Source organism: Syngnathoides biaculeatus, chromosome 7 (assembly GCF_019802595.1).
Source record: "Syngnathoides biaculeatus isolate LvHL_M chromosome 7, ASM1980259v1, whole genome shotgun sequence".
Taxonomy (NCBI): Eukaryota; Metazoa; Chordata; class Actinopteri; order Syngnathiformes; family Syngnathidae; genus Syngnathoides; species Syngnathoides biaculeatus.
Genome location: NC_084646.1, coordinates 25,802,131 through 25,819,795, shown reverse-complemented (window position 1 = coordinate 25,819,795; position 17,665 = coordinate 25,802,131). Strand labels below are relative to the sequence as shown.

At 38.3% G+C, this 17,665-nt stretch overlaps 2 protein-coding genes across 4 annotated transcripts in view; both read left to right on the top strand.

The window, feature by feature from the left end:
- The first annotated feature begins 398 nt into the window (after positions 1–398).
- si:ch211-262h13.5 (uncharacterized protein LOC571127 homolog) lies at positions 399–6,747 on the top strand. The gene is made up of 7 exons (XM_061825233.1): positions 399–635; positions 2,501–2,611; positions 3,452–3,539; positions 4,773–4,939; positions 5,234–5,341; positions 5,656–5,742; positions 6,241–6,747. Exons 1-7 carry the CDS (start codon positions 399–401, stop codon positions 6,745–6,747), a joined length of 1,305 nt encoding a protein of 434 aa, XP_061681217.1.
- A 3,083-nt stretch (positions 6,748–9,830) lies between these two features.
- LOC133504031 (G-protein-signaling modulator 2-like) overlaps positions 9,831–17,665 on the top strand; it is a 31,862-nt gene continuing 24,027 nt past the window's right edge. For all 3 annotated transcript variants that reach the window (XM_061826156.1, XM_061826157.1, XM_061826154.1), the window contains exon 1: positions 9,831–9,958. The gene's annotated coding sequence lies outside the window, so the exon portion shown is untranslated. The remainder of the gene's footprint in view (positions 9,959–17,665) is intronic.

The window sequence follows — 17,665 nt, the reverse complement described above, 5'->3', positions numbered from 1 at the left end:
CGGTGGCACAGCCATGCACTGACCTCTATTGGTGGTTTCCACTCATGGCACACTGAGTGAGGACTACTGGAAATATTCTCCACATAGTTTCCAAATACTCAGAGTAACACACCTTCTGACGATCATTTTGATTAAAAACAATGTGCTGTACTGATTGCACATACATTTTATGGTCAAAGTTCAAATAACAGTCAGTGTTCATTCACAAAAAAAAAAAAAAAAAAAAATCCCATCTCACTTCTGTCCAATAAACATTTTCCTTGGCTTGATTTCAACATCCCTCCCTGTTTTGATTCCAAAAGTCAATACACCAGCCAGACTGAGCACAAACATACGGGAACAAACTTCACTTTCATCTGAGCTTCATAGTGCTGCTCGTGCAAGAACCTCGATCTGCCATGATGCAGACATTCATGTACAAGTTTTTCCTGCAATCAGTGTTGCTTTTTATTCAGATACTGTGTCTGAACGGTGAGGGGTCAGCACTGGTGCCCACTGAACTTGCTCCTGTTCCCTGCAACGACAAAGCTGTGGAAAAGGTGTCTCGTTTGGCTCTCACTTACATCAACGAGGATCGGGCTGAGGGCTACAAATTTGCGCTCAATCGCATTGCCAATGTCCATCTACATGCTCAGGTGAGTGGGGACAAATGCTCGAAAAGCATACTTGGCTGTATCTTATTGCAAGGACGTTTCAGTGGATTATTAAGAATAATAAGTTTTATTAATTGTATAGTTTACGTTTCCATTGTTTCGGAATGTCTATTGTAACATATTTATAGCCTTCTGTAACTGTAAATTAAAATCTAATTTGTTCAGAAATACTGAAAAAGTACAGCGTTGTAATGCCTGAGATACTATCACCAAATTGAAATGACAATATAGTGCACATGAAAACTACACACTATCATCCTAGTTAATCAGTCACAATATAGGAAAGCCACATCGTACTTCCAAAAGTTGCCAACAGCGGAGTGATGTGTAATACATCTACTTGGTTGTTGAAGACTTTTCTGGAGAAGCTGTAACATCACTGCAGGAACCTTGAGGTGCAAACCGTCAAGCATCCACATTGATTAAATTACATTTGAATAAAATTAAATTTTGATGACCAAGGCCACTGCTTGCCTCTCAGCACTCACACAAGGTTTATCCATGATATACAGGTATCTTTATCTCCATCGTATGTGATAAATTTACACCTTTGGGCATTGACTTGACTATTATTACAGTCAGGGCACCTCCGTTCAGTACTGCAAATTTCTCATGTTACATGATTTTTTTTTTGGTATAATTTTCCAAGCCTTGATTAATTTTGACAACCATAGCTATGCAGATGACACACAGTTATAATTTAGCAGTGTCTCCAGATGACTACAGTTCAATTGAGGTATTGTGCCACTGTCTGAATCAGATAAATAACTGAATTAGCCAAAATTTTCTTCAACTGAATCACAACAAAACTAACACAATTGTTTTTGACAATAAAGAAAAGAGAATTGCTGTTAGTAAACACCAGGACTCTCTATCTTTAAAAACCAAAGACCAAGTCCGAAATTTTGGTTTTCTGATTGATTCCAACCTGACTTGCAACAATGATATCAAATCAATCACAAAAAAACTACCTTCTACCATCTGAAAAACATATGTAGAGTGAAGTCTTGTATGTGTCAAGCAGACCAGGAAAAACTCATCCATGGTTTTATCTCAAGTAGACTTGACTCTTGTAATGGTCTTCTGACTGGACCCCCCCAAAAAAATAGTATTAAACAGCTGGAGCTCATTCACAATGCTGCAGCTCGCGTTCTGACCAAAACAAAGCGGTCGGAGCATATAACTCCAACCCTAAAGTCCTTGCACTGGCTTCCAGTCAGCTTTAGAATAGATTTTAAAGTTCTGCTACTAGTCTATAAATCACTAAATGATTTAGGTCCTGAATACATGAAAGAAATGCTTACGGAATACAAACCCAGCATAGCTCTGAGATCGACTGACTCAGGTCAAATAGTGGTGCGCAGAGTCCTAAGCAAACATGATGAAGCAGCATTTAGCTATTATGCTGTATACAAATGGAATAAGTTGCCAACAGAAGTGAGGTCAGCCCTAAGTTTGAATGTTTTTAAATCCAGGTTGAAAACCCTTCTTTTTTCTCATGCTTTTTAGAATATATCCATTTTATGATCATATTACTTGCACTGTATGTGGTTTTAATTGTCTTTTTTAATATTGTTTGTCAGTTTTATTGTTTTTATCCCATTTTAAACGTTTTATCTCTTTGTTTTCAAATGCCTTTAGTCATGTAAATCACATTGAGTTACCTTGTGTATTAAATGCACTATACAAATAAATTTGCTTTGCTTTGATTTGGTTATTCCATAAGATATTGACTGCACAGCAGAAAAATCACAGAAGACCTTCATATATGGTCCTGAACCTGAAGCCACTGTGTAATGTTTGCATGTCCTCTTTCCTTTTACTTGTGTTTGTCGTGTGCATGTCAGGGCCCGGCGGGCAACGTGTACTACCTTGACCTGGATGTCCTGGAGACCAAGTGTCACATAGGCAGCCCAAAACCGTGGAAACGCTGTGATGTCAGACCATTCATGGAAACAGTATGAAACACACACGTACAAATTGCTTTGATAATGCTTTTGAGGACCCTGAGAGGAATTCATCAATCACTGGCCAAAAATTCAGCACACCTTTGCAAGCTTATGAAGACCAAATTGAAGAGTTTGGCAAAAATCTCAGTTTAAAAATCCTTTCAGCGCAGTGTCATGCTGTGCACCACCGCAAAATATAAGCACAGCAGGAATAATACTAAATAAAGTCCAGACATCCACCAAGGACAAACAATCCTAAAAATGTCCATCTGACGGATGGGACTGAAAAAATCCTTATTTGAAAGGCCATAGTATTCCACTTCAGGCCTGTAATTTCTTGCAAGTGGAATTTAAAGGGGGAAAAAAAATTGTTTGCATATCTTAATTTGGATCATCACCGAAATGTTCTAGTTTCTTCCTCTGTACATGACATCAGCACAAAGATTTATGTGCTTTGTACCAGTAGTTAAACCAATAAATGTTGGTCAAAACAATAAATCCTAACTTTCCAGATAGAATTAACTAAACGAGTGCCTTCAGGTCAAGGGTCATACAGAAGCGTACATGCTTCCGTATAAAGGGGAGATACAGTATTATCCTCATGTTTTTCTTGAAGATCCAAAATACATCTGCAACAAAAGAATTACACACTGATGGATCTGTTGGGGAAGTGCCCCTTAAGGATGGCAGCAATACGCTTCTGTACATTTAAGTTAATACCTCCAAGACAATGTCCATTAAATCTGTTATTATGTAAGCAATCATTTTTATGCACCTCTTTTTTGAGTGGATGATGTCATTTCTAATTCTTGGAACCTCTCAATTCTCTTTCTGCTTTTTCCCTTTCAGCAAATCTCTGGTAACTGCAACACCACCATCCTCCACACATCTGAAGGTTACACCTACCTGTATAGTTACGACTGCACACTTGTGCCAGGTAAAGTAAACATTGATTATTGATTAGTTGAGTTGTTCCCGATTAACATTCTGTCAGCTTCTGATATTGTGCTAAAGATTCTTTTCTAATTATGGGCCTCTATGACTAAAATTTTCAAGTGATGAAAAAAACACAAATCCTCTCAGAATCCAAATTTAGGTCCATAATAAAAAATAATGAAAATAATTTTCCCTGCAATTCGTTTATTTCTTGTGTACTTCAAATACTGTCACCAACGTCCAGTACGGGGGCATACCCAAATGCAGGACTTCGAGGCAGAGGCATAATGTTCAACTTAGTTTATTCTGGAAACTAGGTCATACACAGTGTAGCAGTCCGACAAGGCAGCGGTACAGCAACGCTAAGCTAGGCAGGATCCAAAAGACATGCAGCGAAGTCCGATGACTATGGGGCAAACTAACTCAACAGGGCAGGATCACACAAAAGGGCAAAGAATCGCTGTGCCTGTCACGAACCAACGGTGCACGGCGGACCCAAATGCAGGACTCCCAGACGAGGACATGGTGTTCAGTGGGTTTTATTATAACGAAAGTTGTGCACGACAACACAGTCCAAGAAGGTAGGATCCAAAACACAAAATACAATGTTCGATAACTATGAGTCAACTAAAGAGCATAACTAAAGGCATGATTGGGCTGTAATGGCGCAGTGCCGGAGAAACCCTGGATGCGGGAAAGCATACTCAACCAACTGGCAACTACCAGTGGCAAAACTCCAACTTAAATACATGGTCTAATCACAGTGTCTCATGTGAAGCAGCTGTGACCAGCGACAGGTGTAATTGATGAAACCACTGGGAGTGGTCCAGCCTTGTACATGACAGTGACTAGGGTTACTCTAACTTACACATAGAGCGGAGAGTCACAGAGGCAGTGAAAGCAACTCACTAATGCAAGACAATGAACTGGCAAATGCCAGTGACAAAAACTACAACTTAAATGCCTGTGTAATTACAGTCGCAATGTGAAACAACTGTGAGGTACCTAGTTAGGTGACGTGTGTCACCGCCCAGAGCATTGGTGTGGCCACATTCCTCTTGGCAGTGGCCAAGCCTTGCTCATGACATATAATTTATATACTGTGAGTTGTTTGAAGCAAAGCATGTTCAAAGAAATTACTCGATTTCCATTGGTCATTCTTTGTGTAAAATAATTTAATATTTCAATGCAAACATACGTTCGTGCTTCCATGATGATCCTCTTTTTCACGCAGACCCCGCAGAGAAGCTGCAACAGACATGTCCTGCCTGCCCCATCCTACTTCCCGTAGACAGTCCACAAGCTGTGCTGGCCGTTCAAGTCTCTCTGGCATACTACAAGAGACTTTCCACTCTGGGTGCAGGCCTCGGAGTGAAGCGGATCACCAGAGCTGCAGAAAAAGTCCGCTATTTATGCACTTATTAGTTTGTGAGAGACGGGTGTTTCAGTAGTGGATTTTATTACATAGTACTCTGCTGACTGTTTTGTATATAGTTAAAGTGATTATTTAAGATGAAACGCATGAGCTCAAAGCAAAATGTAATTTTGAGTTTTTGTGCACCAAGCAAGAAACTTAGTTATACCCATTATGGTGCAGTACACCACCGGACCGCCACTTTTCCTCTACTTCCGCTACTATGCATGTGTATTTTGTGGTTGTTGCCATTTACTCACAGTATGGGTTATTTATTTTAGACTCTCCCAGTGAAAGCCAGATTTGTGGAGTACACAGTTCAAGAGTGTCCAGAGGGAGTGACTGAGAGAGGCACCTGTCAGCAGTTGACACCCGCTTCGGACACTGAGGTCTGCAATGAATCTAGTTCTATTTATGCTCCACAAGCAGGGTGACAAATATGATATATTTATCTATGCATTTGTACAAATAAACTCCCTACCATTAATAGACATCAGGTACCTTCTGCTGTAATATAAATAAAACCCTTGGCCACTATTTGAGACAACACATAATTGATTTTACTCCCAAAAATAGCCTTCATTACTACTTAAGTATGACTACTTCAAGTGTTAATTGTTCTAAAAATATCCAATGTCGTGATTTTTACCTTCAACCAGAGCAGTATTACTACTCTAGACATAATGTTATGCTTTGGCCCTAGACTGCAGGCTTTTGTACAGCATCTGTCCATGGAGATCTCCACGCGCATCCGGACGTTCAAGTGTCCTGCGAGATGTTCAAAATACAGGTACAGAAATGCACACTTTTCATCACATTCTTAAGAGAATTAGACCAATGAATTCTGGACGCATTTGGGATTTGAACTTCCACAACAAACTGCAGTGGGAACATTTGAACGAGTTCATGACACCCAATACGAAAACAATCAAATGTGATGTAGTTTATAGATAACGGGATTGGTAGTTTGACTTCAGCCATGTCATGTGATTTGTGTGTGTGTGTCTATGCATGCATGTGTGTGCGTGTGGTTTGCGTGTGTGAGTGCATGTGTGCATGCGTGCATGCGTGCGCGCATGTGTGTATATGTGTGTGTGTATGCGTGTCTGTCTGTGTGTGCATGCACGTCTAAATGAATTTATTATTAAAATATTTGTTTAGATCATTCCCTTACTGAATAAGCAATTGAGTATACAAGTATTTCAGGGCAAGGGCAAAGTTCTACATCCTCTTTAACAATAAGTTTGTAACTATCTGTGTGACGTGAGCTGGTCTCTCCCTTCCTCAGAATGTGGATGTCCTTCGCCCGCTGAAACCACAAGGTCACGACCTCCCCGTACAACCTCACATCCCAACTCTGCCTCCTTTCCATTACCCAGGAAAAGATCAGCAGCCTGCTCATTCTGATCCTACACCACTCCCTGATCCTCAACCAGCACCATTTGACCCCACACACCTACCTGATCCTCAACCTGCACCGTTTGACCCCACACAGACTCTCCCTGGTCCTGTGCACCCTTCACTAAATCCCCCAGTCAGCTTGTCCTCATCTTCCAGCGAGTCTGCTGAAGATTTTTTTAATCGGCAGTCAATTGACTCATCCTCCGAAGAGATAGGAGGCCCTCTGGCTTTGCGTCCGCCATTGGATTTTCACTATAAGAAGCACGACCGCACGAAACGACAGGCCTTGCCGGAAAGTTCACCATCCCACAAACCGACATTCCTGTCTGATTTCCCGAGTGGACCATCTCCTTTCCGTTCCTGCCCTGGTCCTGCTCGATACACCACAGTTTAAAGGGCCAGTTTGTCTGTGTGACGTGTATTTGAGCGAGGATGACTACCACAGTCAATACTCTACTCTCAGACGTCACTTATCTGTGCAAACAGCTTGTACCAAGAAGAGGGATACTATTTGTATGGATGACGAAACTTACTCGCAACCTGAAAAGCATGTTTTGCAACTCGAGTTGAATGTATAGAGAATTGGATAGATGCAATTTGAAGCAATTAAAGTTTGGATTGAATTCATTTGACAGTAGTGCATGTCCTGAAGACCATTGAACACTGTGAATCACATTATTTAACAAGATGTTTCAATGTCGTGTTGTGGAAAGGAAAGCCTAACCATATCAGTACTGCATTATAAAAGCATACATACGTTATACTTACAAAAACAAAATCAATATTACTATTTATCAAGGTCTGAGCAACAGTTTAGTGTCACCTGCCACACACATGCTTTATGGATACAAAACACCTTTCTTAAAACATTTTTACTTCATGTCCATAAAGGTTAAAAGTTTAAGATTTAGACAGTTGTCAATTTTACGGTACCAATAGGGAATGGGTTGTTCAACAAATTGCCTGGTTTCCAAAGTAGTGAGAGGAGCTGGATAGTACCTGAAAAGGGGATAGCTGAAAGGGCCCACAACTTTATGTTGAAGCCAATTTTCATTTGTAGACACTAGGATGTTGATCACTAATTACGTAATTATCTGTTTCTAGAACTTGCCTCAACTGTATGTACAAGCAATGTCTGTCCAAAAAAAAAAAAAAGCACATGTTCTTAAAGGATCTACTGTTAAATCTCTGATGTTGCAGTTTTGTGAAAACTGTGTGAAAGGGACAAGTGTCAAAGAGCACTGATGTAAATGAACTACAGTACCTAAATCAGACTTTGTTCACAGCACTATAGAAGAAAATCAGAATCTATATCCAACAACTAAGCGTTTTCAGAGAGGCTAGTTTGAGACAACCCATGTACAGTTCTTAAAGTGAGGACAAGCTAGGATCACACACTGCATATAAAATAATACATATATATTCAAGGGTGAGTTTTACAGTTCAGGGAAGTTTCTGACACACACACACATACACACACACGCACAAACACAATATATCTACAACAATCTTTGACCATGGAACCTGAGAGGTATATATTTCGTGTTGGGGAGGAATTATCATGTTCCATTCTCCTTTAGTGTCAAACATGACAAATGTGGCCTTGCAGCGCCATCTTCTGGACAGGTCTGTTGCTTGCATTTTTTATAAAGGTGACTGGCAGTACCACCCGTAACAGACAGGTTGGCACATCTGCCTCACAGTTCTGAGGAACGGTGTTCAAATCTGGAAGATAAAGGAATGGATAGACTCATACTCACATTTTTGATCATATAATAAGACTTTGGTGCTGGCAGTGTGGGATCGATTCCCATTCAGAGATGGTGTTGATGTGTGCCCTGCGATTGGCTGGCAACCAGTTCAGGGTGTGCTCCCCCTTTCGCCCAGAGCTAGCTGGGGTAGGCTCCAGCTTTCCCCTGACCCTTGTGAGGATAAGGGGCTTGGAAAATGAAAATAAATATGTATACAAAAGAATACTGACTTTTGAAAAGTTGCATCTTCATAATTTTGCTCTTTTGGGGGCAGAACTTCCACTTATCTGGGTTCTAATATGACGCAATATTGCAATATTAATCATCCACAGTTGTGATGATGTCAACATGATATGGTACACATAAAATATAATGCAACAAACATTTTTATCACATTTTACATTTGATCTTGTTTTGTTGTTAGTTCATTATCGGTGTAAGTAACAAATGTGTGGTTCATTCCAAAATAATTATTGATATTATGTGGGGTGGGGCACTTCCAAAGGTTCTGTTCATACATTCATACAAAGTTAAGAAAAGTAATCGAAATGTAAACAAATTTCAATAGTTACTTTTGGAAAGTGACTGAAATAGTTACACTGCGAATACGTTTTCAAAGTTTAACTTGTAATTGCAACCAGCTGCCAAAGTATTCTTTCCAACACATTATACTATACAGTACTGCATTCACTGCCCACGACATTAGGTACACCTGTGCAGTCTCATGAGATCCAATAAAATAGTTAGATCATATGATATATCCAGTGTGTTAGCTGCAAGATTCTTACAGCAAGAAAATAGCTATACTATATCGCTTGTCCAGGGCATGTAGTCCATCCATCTATTTTCCGAGCCACTTATCCTCACAACTGGTCGCGGGAGTGCTGGAGCCTATCCCAGCTATAACCGGGTAGGGGGGAGAGTACACTCTGAGCTGGTTGCCAGCCAATCGCAGGGCACATAGAAACAAAAAAACATTCTCCACTCTCAAAATCACAACACTGGGTAATTTACAGTCTTGATTTAATTCATGGATGTGTTTGGCATGTCCAAGCCACTCCTATTCACAATTTTGAGTAAACCCACATAAGGATAATGTTACGCAACCTTTATCATTGGTTACATTATTTTTTTGATTATCAGTAATAAGATGTTTAAGTGTCTTGAGAGATGGTGAAATTCAAAGGGTAGAAACAAAAAGCCCACACATTTCAAAGCATTTCTGAGGGAATTACGCGAAATAGTTGTCTACATATTGACAACTAACAGAATTAGGTACATTTGCATATAGCATGATACCCATGACAAGCGCTACATCAAATGTAAAATAAAACTTTTAACGTTAATGACTCGTTAAATGTGATTTATGCCATTGGTTTTTATGACTGCCCCTTTCTTCCCTTTGAGGTGAAAATTAATGGAATGTTGCGTGTGTACAGTATGAATGGTTGTATTGTGTGCTTCGGCTGAAGAGGCTGTTTGTAGCATGCACTGACTGTGCTGCAGGGGGCGTCAGACATCTGCACATTTCTTACAATGAAAACATTTAGCCGGGGACTGAATTTGTTCATTTCATAATTTTGGCACATGGTCAGTAGTTATTAACACGTCTTCTGTGACTTTATTTTTCTTAAATTCAATGTGAATGTTTAAAGTTGTGATATTTCCGATGGTCGGTGAAGGCGGCGGGCGAGGTTCTAAATTCGAAGCAGATTTTGGGAGGAGGAAGGCGTGGCTTATTTCCAAACTTCTTCTTCCCGAGCCTCGTGAGTCGTCTTCCTCCCAGATGGACCGATAAACCTCGCTGTAAACACCTGAGGAAATAAGACTTGAGGACTGAGGGGCGAAAAAAAGGTAAACGCTTCTTGTAATACAAACGTTAGGGTTATTATGTCGCTGCGTACATTTGCTCATGGGTGTGGAGTTAAATTGAAGTTCTGCCGTCACTTCTATCGCGTAGAAATCACCCAGTGAAGCGCCGTTTAGTAACAGTTGGTTGTAAGTGACATTTTAGCTTTGGAGGTGGCAGAACATTTTCGATTTACAGTAAAGCGGGATACGTGGTGACATATTCATAGAATGTGACTCATTAGACGACGTCATTTTTCAGACAGTCATCATCACCAGTCATTTAATCTTTACAGACTGTTCAATCTGATAAAGACCGACTGTAATGTAGTTTTGGTGGGTCTACTCAATACTTCGGGGCTTTGTGAATTATTTGATGCGGTGTTCATTTTTGCCATACTGTATTTAAATAACACACTCCTACGTCATTAAAACGTTCATAAAAGTGAGTAATTACAAAGATTGCCATGATGAATACATCTGGGATTTTCCTACAAATCACCTGATCGGCCTCCATAAGGATTATAAATCTTGCCTGTACATCATTTTTTTGGCTAAGCGTATACCAGCACATATAGAAATGCCTATGGTTAAGATCGGAAAATATAGTCAATAAGTGAATATTCACGTATTGGTTAGTTTGTCCCCCCCCGAGTTGTAGTAATGACTATGATCATCTGCACTAAAGAACTTTAAAAAATCGTACAATACTGTACTTACTCACAGACTATGCCATTATATTGCATTCTGTTTACTTGGCCTTCTAATTGGTTTGTCAATTTTGTGGGATTCGCAACCCTTTTTCAATTTATTTATGATCAAATTCAATCTAATCCAAGGTTTATAGATTGTCATCACAAAGGTTGAATATGCGAATTCAACACAGCTATATTTGAGAGCCTTCTGCGTGCGACCGCAATCTGGAACTCTTCATTACATCACTGGTTACATTTTTCCTTTCCCTTGACCACTAGTGGAAAACATACACATGGATCACAAGGTAGATTTAAATGTATAGTGCCAAGAGGAAAACATGTGTCTGAACATTGTCAAACTGTTGACAGGCATTCTTTTCCCAGACAAACGCTTTGCTTCTCAAAGTAAATTTTGCGCACTAAGCTTTCAAATAATTCAACACGTGTGCAGCCGACAATGGGGAGTAAAACAACAAATAGCCAGCTGGATATTTTGACTGAAACCAAAGTCATTGGCTGACATCATAGCAGAACAATTTGCCAAGCCAACAGAATAATTTGCAATGGTTATATTGACCGGATAGGAAATCATGAATAGCTGAAACTACTTTTCATCAAGTTGTCACTAAGACATCTATATGACCATATGTACTGTTACATCCTCGTTTTTTTTTTTTTAATTTTATTTTATAATATTATCATGCCTTTCATAAATTTGCACTGCACCTGAAGGTAGCTGAGAGAGGTTCCAGCACAACCACGACCCCAATGAGGAAAAGTGGAATGAAAGATGAATTTAATATTTTACTGTACTCTATACAGTATTATCACTTACTATATTAGTGAATTTCTCCACTGTGTCATCAATTAATTTCTACAATGAGCTTGATTCACATGCCCTTTTCTTAAAAATATGTGAAATGGTTACCATGTCTTCAGTATTTCAACTTATTTTTTTGCCATGATGAATACACTAGTATTTTGTGAAATATAGTTTTTTTTTTTGGTTTTTTGTTTTTTTAAGTGCACATAACTAATCAGTGCTTCAGAGTTCACTCAAATGCTTGATCAATTTAAAATTCACATATTCTTAAAGTTTACCATACTCTCATATTCCACTGCGATACAATGGCTGTCTAGTCTCGGCGATGAGTCTCTCTGAAAAATGAATTCCTTCAGAAATGTTTCATACAATCAAAATAAATCAATTAATTCTCATCACTTATTAATATCGTGGCCACACATGACATCCAATTTTAAGACAGACTGGTTCTCAGGTTTGCTTTCAATATTTTTCCTGCTTTTGATATCGTCTCCATTTATATCATAACAGTCAGTCGGTATGAAAAAATGCGTAAAATAAGAATCTGTCTCATCAAGTGGTGAAATTGTGCTCCTTCCCATCTCCTTCAGATCTGTAAAATGGAGCTGTAATGTACTCATTAAATCAGAATCACATTTCGAAATAGACACACCTGAGCCCAAACACGTTAGTGGTCCTTAAAGAATGATGCTACTGTATTGAATGCACTTGTGTACTGGGAGGCATGAAAAATCCATCAGGTCTTTTATAGGTATGCATTGTGATTAGGGGATGCCATAGTGAGTCACTTGCAAGATTTGTTTGGCACAGTTTTTACACAAAACCCCCTTTCAAATGAGAAACTGAAGGTTTTTTTTTTGTTGTTTTGTTTTTTTTTTTTAATCCAGCAAATGGCCAGGTTTTGGGGCACCGGTGATTACAGCAATGAAAATGCAGTTGATGACAAATTTTGTGAAACTGCATGTGATGTGCAATTTCTTGACAACACATTAAGAACCTCTATATTTTGAAGAGCATAAAAAATAGCATAGTTTTAATAAAGTTGTAGCAGTGAACCTAATTATTCAGATGCTTTCAGCAATCCTTGCCTTCAAAATAATTTCTTATGATTTCTAGATTATTCCTTTTTTACAAGAAGTGATTATTGTGGTGGTCCCAGTTTTATTGATCAACTCCAATTTCAAAATAAATACCGTAATTTCTCAAATAATGCACAAATTTTTTCAAAAATATTTTCAAAAGTTAATAGAGCGCATTATATTAAAGGCGTGGATGAAAATTTAAATATACAATCACATTGCATAGTCCGTATACAGGTCTATACTGTTTAAAAAAGGTATACATATACATTTTGATATGATATTCAATGTCTTATGTTACACATTTATATATATATTACGGTAATGTGCGCCCCTAACCTGAGCTCTATGAGCTCCTCAGGGAGTTTGCATTTTACGATCGTTAGCAAAGCATATTTGTTGCTACTGCACCAAAGATCAGAAACGACTGCCCCTGAGTTTGTTTTAACTTAAACTAAGACAAAAAATGTCAACTACAATGGCTAGTTGTGCAGGTGCTTTTAAAAGAAATTTCATCACTCATACTGATGACACCACTAACCCGGAAGTAGCAGTCCGAAACAACGATAGTTCAATGGCTTCAGGTGGGTATCAAAACAACATGAGCTCAAACTACCAAATAAAAAACGTCATGGGCACATTAAATAAATAAATAAATAAAAATAGGGGGGCGCACACAATTGAAATGATCGCTTTTTTAAAAAATGTGCTCATTACGCTAATTTCTAAGTAGTTTGAGCTCACATTGTTTTGATAGCTACCTGACCCCGTCGTAAAACTGCTACAGATTGGAGCCGAATGGAGGGTGAGAGGCTGTGCTACGCAACCCAAACTTTTAGGATTAAATAAACGTTTCCACACAAACGCCACGGATGGCACGAAGGATGACATGCGGTGAGAGCAAAATAGGATCACTGTTCGTGATTCAATATATGTAGCACTGGAACTCTACCAAGTCATCAATGATGAGTTTGACACTGATGCACAAAAGGTAGCTACTATGGATCTTTTTCGGATTGGAGGTGAGTCAGATGCTTCTTTTGAATTCTTGGCCAAGGATGTGTAATGAAGAGGATGTTTTATGAACAAATATTCAATGGAAAAAATTAAACAGTGTTAAATAGTTTATTGATTTAAGACTGTAATATGTGTTATCAACAGTATGCCATCATTGAGCATTTATTTTACTCAGTTGAGGGATTCTGGTCTGACAATTTCAGAGACCAGGACAAGCGTGTCCTGTGGCCTCTCCTGAGATTATATTACCGCTACATCAGCACATGCACAATGATTATTGATTGTTGCACAGACAGTTTTTGAAAAACAATACAAATACAAACATAACAACATATAAATACAGATAATTCTAATATTTTGAGCATATGGGTAGCAGCAAATTGGTAGTGCGCATTGTACATTGCTAGAAGGATTTTCCTGTTTTTTTTTTTTTTTTTTTTTTTTTTTTAGGTCAACTATGTGGTTGCGCATTATACTTCAGGACGCATTATACTCGAGAAATTGCAGTACTTAAATGTGATCAGAAGAACTTGTAATGCATGGGGTTACTATATCTGTTTCTATTGGCTTATCCATATGGTAGAGTCTCAATTTCTTATCTGCATTTTATACACTGTATCTCTACTATACAGTACGTTTATAGTATATAGTATAGTATAATCATTTGGGTGTAGCATTTTTCAAAATGTTTATGACACAGAGTAGCTCCACAGTTGACTGGGATTACTCTCATGTACAGAATGGCATCTTCTCTTTTTACTGTCATGTCCACCACAGGTAAGATGAGTCTACTTTGTGATATTACCAAGAATTTAGTTTTACAACATGTAGCAGAATGCTTTATTTGAGCAAAGCACAATTGGAAAACCAGCACACAGTGAAATGCTTACAGTGATTAATAATTTTATAGCCTCCAATTCCTCCCTTCCTGCCAAAATACTGTAGAATAGTTTGTGAAATGCAGTGGTGCCTTGGGATGAATTCATTTGTTCTCACCTCAAAAACTCATATCTCAAAGCACATTTCCCCATTAAAATAAATGGAAATTTACACGTGTATATTGTAAAATATAGTGATAGAAACTAGGGAAGAGAACGTAAAGATATTAATTGTTTTTATGAAGTGTAATCAAACAACTTGCTGGACCTGGCTATCTTCTGCTCCATTTGTGCAGGAATTGTCCGAAGTGGTCCAAAAACATTTTTTTTACGTCTTTTAAATAAAAAATAAAAATGTACACTTTTAATTTTCATGTAAACTTGCACTCAGTTTAATCTTAAAGTAAACTCCTACTGATAGTAGAAATGCACAGCTTGAAGCCTCTTTTTTTTTAAGAATAATTCCAATAGTTAAACTGCAACATGTTGTCAAGTGAGTGGAACCCCTCTCCTGGCATACATTACTCGTTTCTCAATTTGGGCTCACAAATCAATGCAAGATCTCATCCAATTTACTGCTCCTAACTCGAAAAACCTGTAAGTCACGTCACTGTTATATAGAGGCACCACTGTATGGCTATATTATTTTATGTTGTGTTCTGTGTCCCTCCTTGACACTGTATTGGCAGATAAATAATTGGTTCACAGAAGGACCTTATAAGCCAAAATGTAAAAACTGTACTGTATGTCGTGGCACACCTGAAACAATTGTGAGAATATTCGCTCGATTACAAGTGGTTATTATTGCACTACAGTATTTTTTACAGAATCTGAAAAATTTTTTGATCTAAGGTATTGTAAACAAGCTGAGACAAGCAGCAGAACCCATGGCAAAATTTCCGCTGATGAATTCCATTCTTTGCTTAAAGTCCCGGACTAACCTGTTGGGCAAGCTGATAATTTAGTCAATGTGGTTGCTTGTGGTGATGTAATTCGCCAAATGACCCCATGTAGAAGCACAATGCCAATTCGGTCTCTGTGTGGCACACAATCAAACAAAAGCTTGTCTGATATCCATGTCCTTGCGATTATGCTAAATGCCACTGGACAATTCTATGTCGTATGAAAAACAAACCTCTGAATTAACTTTAGAGGTTCTTTAAATTATGCCGATTGCTTTGTTATAAATGCAATAGCCCTGTGAATATTCTACTTCATCCATGTCATTTCATTCTCAGGGCTTTGAATCAATCGCATCTTGCTCATAGCGTCGTTCGCAATGAACCGTCTTGGCTGATCGCGGGATGGCATGCCCAAAAAAAAAAAGTCAGCCAATGTTCCCTCTAAGCTGCACGCGTGCGCAATTGTCCACCCCTGATGCAGTCTCTTTGCAAACATTCTGCGTTGGGCGCCAAAAAAAAAAAAATCCAGTGCAAATTGAAAGTATAGTTTGTGGCATTTTGCAATGTGATTCAATGAGTGAGGGATGACTGGTTGTTACATCCAATGGCACAATTCACATACGTTGTAACTCCAGTTCAGTCACTTCGGACAAGTTGCTCTTTTTCACAGGCCTTTATTAGCACGTCAACAAGCTTATATGCCGACATCCCAAGATGCTTTGATGCCAAAATGTCAAAGATTCCAAACATGTCAAAGATGCCAAAGACGCTATAGATGGCAAAGATGCCATAAGAACTTATTGACCTTCTGACCAAACTGAGTTATTCTTCTTATTTCTCTCTTTCTAACTAACTCCCGTCGAATCTTTGCCACTGATATACTGTTTTTTACAGGAAGTGCTCCAAAATAAGCCTCCTGACACCAACAACATTGGTGAACAAGGTTCTACTACATAAATGCAAACTAACAAAAGGAAGTTTTCTCTCAATAACATACATTTTTCTTTACTCTAATTCACTCTTTAATTCAAATAAAAAAAAATAAACAACAAAATTAACGTAAGTATAATAACTGACACTTATGGGAGCTACATACATACTGTAAAAAAAAATGAAAAAGAAGTCACTGCACCCCCCCAACCCCCCCCCCCACACACACACACACTCTTAAAGACGTACACTCATAATTACAAATGTTACAGTACTTACCCAGCCCATCAATATGTTTTATCATGACAGCGTCCACCAACGCTGCTTTAGTTAGCAACACAGTCTGGGCATCGTAGAGCAAAGACGAGCTTGACATGCTGTTTATATTTACTTTCGATATTAATGGAGAAATTTAAAAAAGAAATGCTGTTATTTTAAGATGCAATGACTGTCAGAGTATGTGAATAATCGAAGAAAGTTTTTGTATTATATTTTATCTTTTCCAAGTGGGAAAGGTCTGGTCTGAAGCCAAAGTAGAAAGTGCAGGATGAGATGGTGTGTGATTTTAAAATTCCACCTTGGCATAGCCTGATCCAGGATGAAAGCACAGAGAATCCAGAGCACAAAAAGCTAATACTGTATTTTAAATATAGGAGGCAACATAACATTAACCTTAAAACGGTTTGGGAGCATCATCATCACAGCTTTTCTGGAGTTTTAGTTTGTCTTAGTTTCCTGGACTTATACGAAAAACGTGACTTCATATAAAATTTCAAGTCTGACATTTGACTGTCAGACCGAATGAAGAATGAATTATATGATGCATGTTCATCTTGTGACGTTTTCTCTCTCCAGTTGGCAAATTGGCCAAGATTTATTTAAGTAATAATAACAATAATTTATCTATTTTTAAATTGATAAATCTAAATTTGTTTGAATGGGTGTGACTGAGAGTTTATACTGCATATGATTTTTAAAAAAAAAAAACAAAAAAAAAGTATTTCTTTATGCTTCTTACGACCTGACCACTGTGATATGCACCAATAAATTAATATCATTCAGATATGTGGTGTGGTATGGATCAGTTCTTGAAGGGTCTGTAGAAGCATTTGCAGCCCCATCACGACATCTGCTGTTAAATGATTATTTCATGGGTGTTGAGCAAATAGACTTAGGGTTGACTGCAGCGACTTAAAGTAGCTATAATTACCACAGAGATCTGACATAATTGGAAGTGACACAAGGCATCATTTGACTTAGATATGCTGGTTAGTGATTACTAAGTCATTAGTCACTGAACTACAACCTATTCTTGGCGGAGTTTGATGATAAGCCTCTGTTTAGATTTTCTTCTCAACAACAACATTGTTTTAATTTAATATCTACTAT